We start from the raw sequence: 7,675 nt of genomic DNA on the forward strand, positions 1-7,675 counted from the left end.
CCCTCAATCTACCCTTGGCCTCTCTCCAAATAGCCAGCCAGCCCTTAGGGGGCAGGGGTCCATTTCTGTGAGCCTTGCCCCTCACTTGAGTGAAGGGCCTGTCAGGTGGCTGACCTGGAGGACCTGGAGGTGCCCACATCCATGAGCCTGCAGGGCAGAGCAGGTGTGGAAGTGTAGAGCTGGGGTCGCATGCCCAGCTAGCAAAGGAGGCCACGCAGGAATGAGAACACAGTCATACACAATCATCAGGTCAACAGCCATCCAGTCCCTGGTACAGAAGGGGAAACGGGGGTGTCGCCGCCCCTGGGTATGTTTCTTCCCCTTGTCTGGCCCCTCCCCTGTCACCTGGGGAGGGTCCTGCTTAGCTACTGCAGAAATGAAGTTTAAACTGAGAGCAGGCAGGGCGGCAGGGGCTCCAGAGGTGGGGCAGGCCGGGGTCTCAGTGGCCTCCGGCCTAATGGCAGCCCCCCAGGCACCTAACTGCCCCTCCGCCCCCAATGAGCTCAGGGCACCGAGGGCCCAGGGAGGCCCTGTTGGCGCTGGCCACTGCCCCCAACGACTCAGAACCCACAGAAGACACCTCCCTGTCTCTAAGTCGCCCAGGGCAGGAAGGGGGGATTCGAACCCCTCTCTCACAGTTGGCAAAGCTGAGGTCGGGCTGGGTGCCCCCGGCTGAGCCAAGCCCTCCGAAGGCGCCCGCACAGTCCCGGCAGGAGGCCCCGGGGCGGAGGCAGGGGCCGCCCCCGACCAGCCCCGCCCGGGTGCCCCGGACGCGCACCTGGCGGCAGTCCCAGCCAGGTGTCTGGCCTGGCGGCCAGGCAGATGTAGCAGGCCCAGAGGGCCCCAGGGCCGGCTCTACCAGCACCCCCAGCCCCGGTGAGTGGGCTCAGCGCATGTGACCCGGGCAGGACTCTCAGGAGTTAGGCTGTGACGCCACGTCACCCCACTGCGGGTCAAGCGCCCATTGGCTGCCCGGTGGCCCGCGGGGCGGGGCTTCTCTGGCCCGGCGCCCCAACTTCCTCGGGTGAAGAACTGGTCTACTCCTAACACTGCCTCCTCCCTACTCCCCACCCCCCAGCCCTGACAATCAGGGGCAACATTGCTGCCATGGGCAACTCCCTCACGGCCCCATGCCTCAGTTTCCTCATTCGTGAAATGGGGGCAGGAATAAATGGGTTAATACAGGAAAAGTACTTGGCACAGGATCGGCCCACTGTAAGTGCTCAAGACTTGCTGCCAGTGTGGATGCAGCTGGCGGGCTCCCCAGCCCTCACCCTCTCCTCAGCACTCCAGGACAGGGGGCAACCACAGGCTGGTCCAGTTCCGGTGTGTGCTCAGACCTGCCCAGCCAGGAGGGGTCTTTTTTAGGGTCTTTGGATCTTTGAAGGGGAGGAGTGGGCAAGACCAGCAGATTCCCCTGAGGAACAGGGTCCCCAGCTAGGCTTTCCCCACCCTGTCCTTGAGGGTTGCCATGGAAATTCCAGCCCATGGAGCAAAGTTTCCTCTCTTTGGTGGCAAAGATTTATAGCCCCCCACCCCCATCTTGGACTATGCCCCATGGGGGGGCTTTAGCCAGCCTTCAGTCTCAACTGGCATTTCCAGTCTGTGCTGCTGGGCTCCCCTTGACCTTACCTCACCCTCTCTCCCTCTCCCCTAACTCCTGCAGTCATGGAGTATTTATTGTGCCATATGTAGCAAAACCATTTAAAGAATAGTTAGGCAGGTCTGTTCTGAAAGTGACTGACTGCAGAAAGGCCTAGTCCCTCTTTACAGATCAGTAGCTGAGGCTCAGAAAGGGGAATTAAGTCGTTCAGCAAACAGACGAAAAACCACACTGGCTGCCAGACTTCAAGGAAGTGGTCTTTAGGCTTCACCCAGCATCCCTCCTCGGCCCACCCCTCTCCCTGGAAAAGGCTATTTGAATTTTCAGGGAAGTCACCAGATTCCCTGAGGCCTCCTGGGCGCCTAGCTCCTCAGGGGCTGCGGGGGAGGGAGGAGGTTTCATTGGTTACTGAACAGAAGCTCATCCAGAGGGTCGAGGTTCTGTGTAGATGCCTGAGTAGGGCCACTCATGCAGGAGATGTGGTTCGGAGAGCCCCCCATGGCTCCTAGCCACCCCTCTTCTGGGTAATTTTCTATGACAGCCACTTCCAGGAGGGGAACAAAGAAAGCTGCATGTCCAGGACAAGCCTCTCTCAGCCCAGGCTCCCTGCTCCTAAAGTGAGCCACTGATTTTACTCTTGGAGGGCGTGACCAAACGGGCTATATCTGGAGTCTAAACTAGGCCATCTTTGGGAGAGCATGACTCACCAAGACCCAGGGATAGGAGGGCCATGGGCTCCAGACCCCTGATGAGCCATTTCCTTTGCTGCCTCCTACCAAGGTTGCCTGTCTCTGATTGCATTCCTGCAGGGACAGGGAGCTCACTCACTGCCTTCTCACTTTTAGATTCCTGAATGTCAGTTCTGTTTATTTTAATTCACATCGCTGGGACACCTTCCCTCCCACCTGTCCTACCTGGCTCTGTCCCCAAGCCACAGGGCCCAGGGTTAGGACTCCAGCCCTTTTCCCAGCAGGGCTGCCTGCTGACCTGGCCCCAGTCTGTGAAGGCCCAGGGCAACATGGCTCAGGGCTAAAGCTCAGCTTCTTCCTCATGCCGTTGACTCTGCTGCACCAAGTTTGGAGTCAAACAGCCCCAAGCCCCAGCCCTGCTGGGTTTCCTGAGTAGCTGTGTGGCCTCGGGCAGGCCACTGTCTCTCTGGGGCCCTGATCATGATAGGATGGGAAATTCCAACCTCTTCAGGCTCCCTTTCAGCCACCCCCTCCTGAAGAGGCCAGCCTTCTCCTGGGGCAAGGAAAGCTCTTCTGCAGGAAGGTCAGGCTGATCTCACAGGCAACCTCACAGCCAGCCTATTGAGAGGCATCACTAGGCCCCTGCTGCAGATGAGAAAACTGAGGCACAGAGCGGTGATGCAATTAGCTCAAGTCCACACAGCAGGTCTGGGCAGAGCTGTAACTGTAGAGTGTTATCTTGAGTCAATCTCTTTTGAGATAAAAGATTAAACAAGCCAGCAGAGCTGAGATGGTAAAGACACATGCCAAGTCACATGAAGATTGCCCAGGAGCAGAAGTTGAGAAGAGACAATGACCTTCTCCCAGAGCAGACAGAGAGAAAGCCTTCCCCTAGAGCCGGGGCTCTGAATTCGGACTTCCAGGCCCTCCTAAAACTGTGAGAAAATAAATTTCTGTTTGTTAAAGCCACCCACTTGTGTATTTCTGTTATAGCAGCACTAAATAACACAGACCTTGAGTCCTGGGGCTTCCACTCAGACCCCCTTGCTTGGGGCTGGAGAAACTGAGGCCCAGGGAGGGGCGGTGACCTGCCTGGGCTCCCAAACAGTTGGCCCGAGGCTGTGGTGGCGTCAGGATGGATGAAGTGACAGAAGTTGCCCCTGCCGGGGTGGAGAGGGTGGGGGAGGGGGCAGTCCAGACTGGCCCACTGGCATGGGCTGGGATCCCGGCTCTGCCCAGGTGAGGCAGGGCCGTCGATCGGGAGGGGCGTGGCCTCCGCGCCCCGCTCCGCCCCGCCGCGCCCGCCAGGCGGACCGCCGCCGCCAGGGGAACCCAGCGTCCGAGGGACTTTCCGCCGGCGCCGGCTGCCACGGAGGCCAGAGCGGGGCGCGAGCGCGGGGGCCGGTGGGCAGCCCGGAGGAGGCGCTGCGCCATGGACGGGCCGCCTTTCAGCGAGGCGGCCTTGGAGCAGACACTGGCTGCCCCGTGCGAGCTGGACGCTGCGCTGCTGACCGACATCGAAGGTGCGTGGGCGCGCGGGCCCGGGGCCCGGGGCGCGGTCCTGGCCCGCCGGCCGCTCGGCACTTGGCAGCGCGGGTCCCCGGCATCTCCGGGCTGCGCGCCTGGAGCCTCCGGGCCGCGCCGAGCCTATCCCGCTTCGCGGGGCCGCGGGGTCCACACGCCGGGCCGCGCCCGGGTACCCTAATGTCTCAGGCGCCTGGGTCCCCGCGCCCTGGGCCCTCGAGTCTCCGACCCCCCGGGCCGCGGTGGGAACTGGGACCCGGAGTCACCCGGCCCGCCCCTGCTCCGGCAATGACGTCAGCGCGGGGTTACTCTTGGTCATTCCCTCCGGCCGAGAGTTCAGCGCGGCGCGGGAGCTCGTGCGCAGGCGCGCGCCCGGCCCTGTCGCGTTCCTCCCTCGGGTCAAGTGGGCCAGGCTGTCATCCCCTCCTCTGGGGAGCACACTCACACAAATTCGCAAACGGACATTTAGTTGCACCTTGGGGTGGGTTGAGGGTAAAGCCGTCAGAGGCGGCCTCTCCGAGGAAGGGTTTTGGAGCAGAGAAACTGGCGCTAACAGGGGCAGCAGGGACACCGGTCAGGGGCTGTTTCCTCCGCTGTGTGGGCAGCCCCGGCACATTGCCCAGCAAGGTTGCTGTGTGCGACTTTTAGCAGCACGGGCTGAGTTGCACTTGACGAGTGGGGAAACGGAGGCCAAGGGCCCAGGAGCAAGCTGGGGGACTAGATCCTCCCACAGCTTGGATGAGCGTGTCTGTGGGCTTGTGACCTCCTGGGGGTGGGCAACACAGTCTGAGCCGCCCACTCCTGCCCTACTGCAGCCTTGCGGATTAGCCTAGCTGGTGACCAGCCCAGCTTTACCAGCCTGCCTTCCCCTGGGGCCTGGGGAGGAGAGGACCTCAGAGGAGGGAACCTGATGGAGGAACTTTTCCAAGGCTGGCTGAGAGCTCGGCAGCCTGTCCCAGCCTTGGCAGGAGGGGCTGTCCTCACTGTGCTCTGGAGTGGTGAACCCCTGAGCTCCCCAGGCCCAGTGGTGAACCTCTGAACCCGTGAACTCCCTGGGCCTGACTCCATTCCCTGTTTTTAGTGCTGGGCCGATGAGAGCAGCGGTAGAGTCAACATGGCCGAGGGGCAAGAGCAGGAGCTTTGGAGTCGGGACCTGAATCTGGACACAGCTCACTTACTGTGCCACCCTGCCTAGGCGTCCTATCCTCTGGGCCTGTCTCACTTTACCCCTCTCAAAAACTGAGGGTGCAAGCCCCCCACCCCCAACAGGGGAGTTGGGACAGCTGAGTCAGAGACGTGCATAGGGACACGAGATCTGGCACAGGTCTTCCTCAGCTCACCTCTAGAAGTTATCTACTCCCGTCCAGATGCTAGGCCTGGGCAGCATTCAGGCCCTTGCTGGTCTGAGCAATGAGAGGGCCCCAAGGCCCCTGAGCACTGGGCAGCCCCTGCTTGCTGGGCGGGAGTGGAGGTTTGTCCACTGCAGAGGAGGAGTTATGTTTTATTCAAACTGCGTGTGCTGTTTCCCCAATTACACAATTAATCTTTTCACTGTAGAAAAATTAGAAAGTGCGGGTGTGCAAACAGAAGAAAAGAAAATTCTCCTTAAACCCACCACCCAGAGATAAGCCCTATTAATTATTTAGGGGATTATTTCCTTTGTGTGTGTGTGTGTGTATTTTTTGGCATGGCTCCATACTCTTCACCTACCTTTTTAAAAAAGAAGTTTATTGAGGTATAGTTTATATACCGTAAAATTACCATAAAATATAATTTACATTCCATAAAATGTACCCATTTTAAGTGTACAATTCAGTAATTTTTAGTCAATTTCTGAGCTGTGTGACCATCACCACTTTTAGTGACCCCTCCTGTCTGTTCACAATGACTCCCCATTCCCAGCCCCAGGCAGTCACTAAGATGTATTTTTTATAAATTAGACTAGAGAGGGGTACAGAGTTTCTCTTTGGGGTAATGGAAATGTTCTGGAAATAAACAGTGGTGATGGTTACACAACAATGTGAATACAACTAATGCCACTGAATTGTACACTTAAAAATGGTTAAAATGGTAAATTTTATGTTATGTATATTTTACCACAATTTAGAAATAAGAAATAAATTAGAATGGGGTCATTTTGTTCACCATAGTGTGGCTTGCTCTGCTCCCTGTCAGCCACCACTGCAGTTCTGACTTGTGCGCAGGGGCCCCTGCAGATGGACCTCTGGGGTGGTTTGCCCTCCTAAGTGGCAGCACAGCTCCGTAGGATGAGGATGGAAGGGGCTGCTGGGTGGAGCTGGGCCTGCCTTTGGAGAAGTCCGAAGTGACTGCAACTTGGAGGGGAGGCGTAGCTCCATGGGCCCCAGTTTGCTGGAGAGTAGTGGGGGTGCCAGGATGGAGACCCAGGAGGCAGCAGGGAGTCCCCGGGGGTTCTGAGCAGGGTGTGTTTTAGAAATTCCTGCTGGCGGCTGGGGTGGAGGATCACAACATGAGCAGGTAGCATTTACTGAGCATTTACTATATGCTAGGCCTGTGCTGCCATCTCTTTAATCCTCCCAGCAACCCCAAGTAGGTAGACATTAATCTTCATCTTACAGAGAAGAGCCTTTTGAGGCACAGAGAGGGGAAGTGGTCTGCCCGTGGTCACACAGCCAGGCCATGCAGAGCCTGGATTCCAGCTCTTAGCCGCTGTGTTCCTAAGACTGGGCAGGGCGGGAAGGAGGGGCAACGAATGCAGCAGAGAACCAGGGAGGTGGCTCCACGTGGGCTATACTGGGGCCTGTGAGTGGGTCCCAGAGGAATCAGAGGCCACACTGCAGCCTCCCCCTCCCCACCCAGAGCAGCATCTGAGTCATAAGACTGGGGACTAGCCCTGGGGAGCCAGCCAAGGGCTTCGGCCAAACCCTCCGTCATGTGGCCAGGTTTTGGGGTAGAGTCATGTCTCTGTTGGTCAGGGCACTGCCCTGGGTTCAAGTCCAGCCCTGCTCTGTCTCCTCTGGCTCTGGGCCTCCTCCTGCACTGGGCTCCCTTGTGGCTGCTTGAGAGGGAAGGTGAGGGACAGCCTTCCACACGTGTTTAGGATTATAATCAAGCCCATAGCCGTTATCACCTCCCACTGAGGATGAAGTTATTGGATCTTTAAAAGCTTGTAAGTGCAGAAGACGCAACTACAGACAGAGTTTAGAATGGCCAGGAAGGGAGAGCCACTGCGTTACCATGGGGGTGGGCTTGACTGAGGGGCACTCTGTTGTTGTTATTAGGTGCTGTTGAGTCGGTTCCAACTCATAGCGACCCTGTGTACAACAGAACAAAACACTGCCTGGTCCTATGCCATCCTCATAATTGTTGCTATGCTTGAGCCTATTTTTGCAGCCACTGTGTCAATCCATCTCATTGAGAGTCTTCCTCTTTTTCCTTGACCATCTACTTTACCAAGCATGATGTCCTTCTCCAGGGACTGTTCCCTCCTGATAACATGTCCAAAGTATGTGAGACGAAGTCTTGTCATCCTTGCTTTTAAGGAGCATTCTGGCTGTACTTTTTCCAAGACATTTGTTCTTACGCATATGAGGCAGTTTAAAACACCATGGCTTGCTTGGGTCAGGTGCACCTTAGTCCTGAAAGTGACATCTCTGCTTTTTAACACTTTAAAGAGGTCTTTTGCAGCATATTTGCCCAGTGCAATGTGTCGTTTGATTTCCTGACTGCTTCTTCTATGGGCGTTGATTGTGGATCCAAGTAAAACGAAATCCTTGCCTACTTCAGTGTTTTCTCCTTTTATCGTGATGTTGCTTATTGGTCCAGTTGTGAGGATTTTTGTTTTCTTTATGTTGAGGTGTAATCCATACTGAAGGCTGTA

At 57.1% G+C, this 7,675-nt stretch overlaps 1 protein-coding gene across 1 annotated transcript in view; it reads left to right on the plus strand.

Moving 5' to 3' along the window:
* Positions 1 to 3,671: 3,671 nt before the first annotated feature.
* The window catches only part of SREBF1 (sterol regulatory element binding transcription factor 1), a 23,366-nt gene continuing 19,362 nt past the window's right edge, over positions 3,672 to 7,675 (plus strand). The window contains exon 1 of the mRNA XM_023735550.1: positions 3,672 to 3,815. Within this exon, the coding sequence (XP_023591318.1) occupies positions 3,725 to 3,815 (91 nt within the window). The 5' untranslated portion in view covers positions 3,672 to 3,724. The remainder of the gene's footprint in view (positions 3,816 to 7,675) is intronic.

The sequence above is a fragment of the Trichechus manatus genome, unplaced genomic scaffold, assembly GCF_000243295.1.
Source record: "Trichechus manatus latirostris isolate Lorelei unplaced genomic scaffold, TriManLat1.0 scaffold00080, whole genome shotgun sequence".
NCBI lineage: Eukaryota > Metazoa > Chordata > Mammalia > Sirenia > Trichechidae > Trichechus > Trichechus manatus.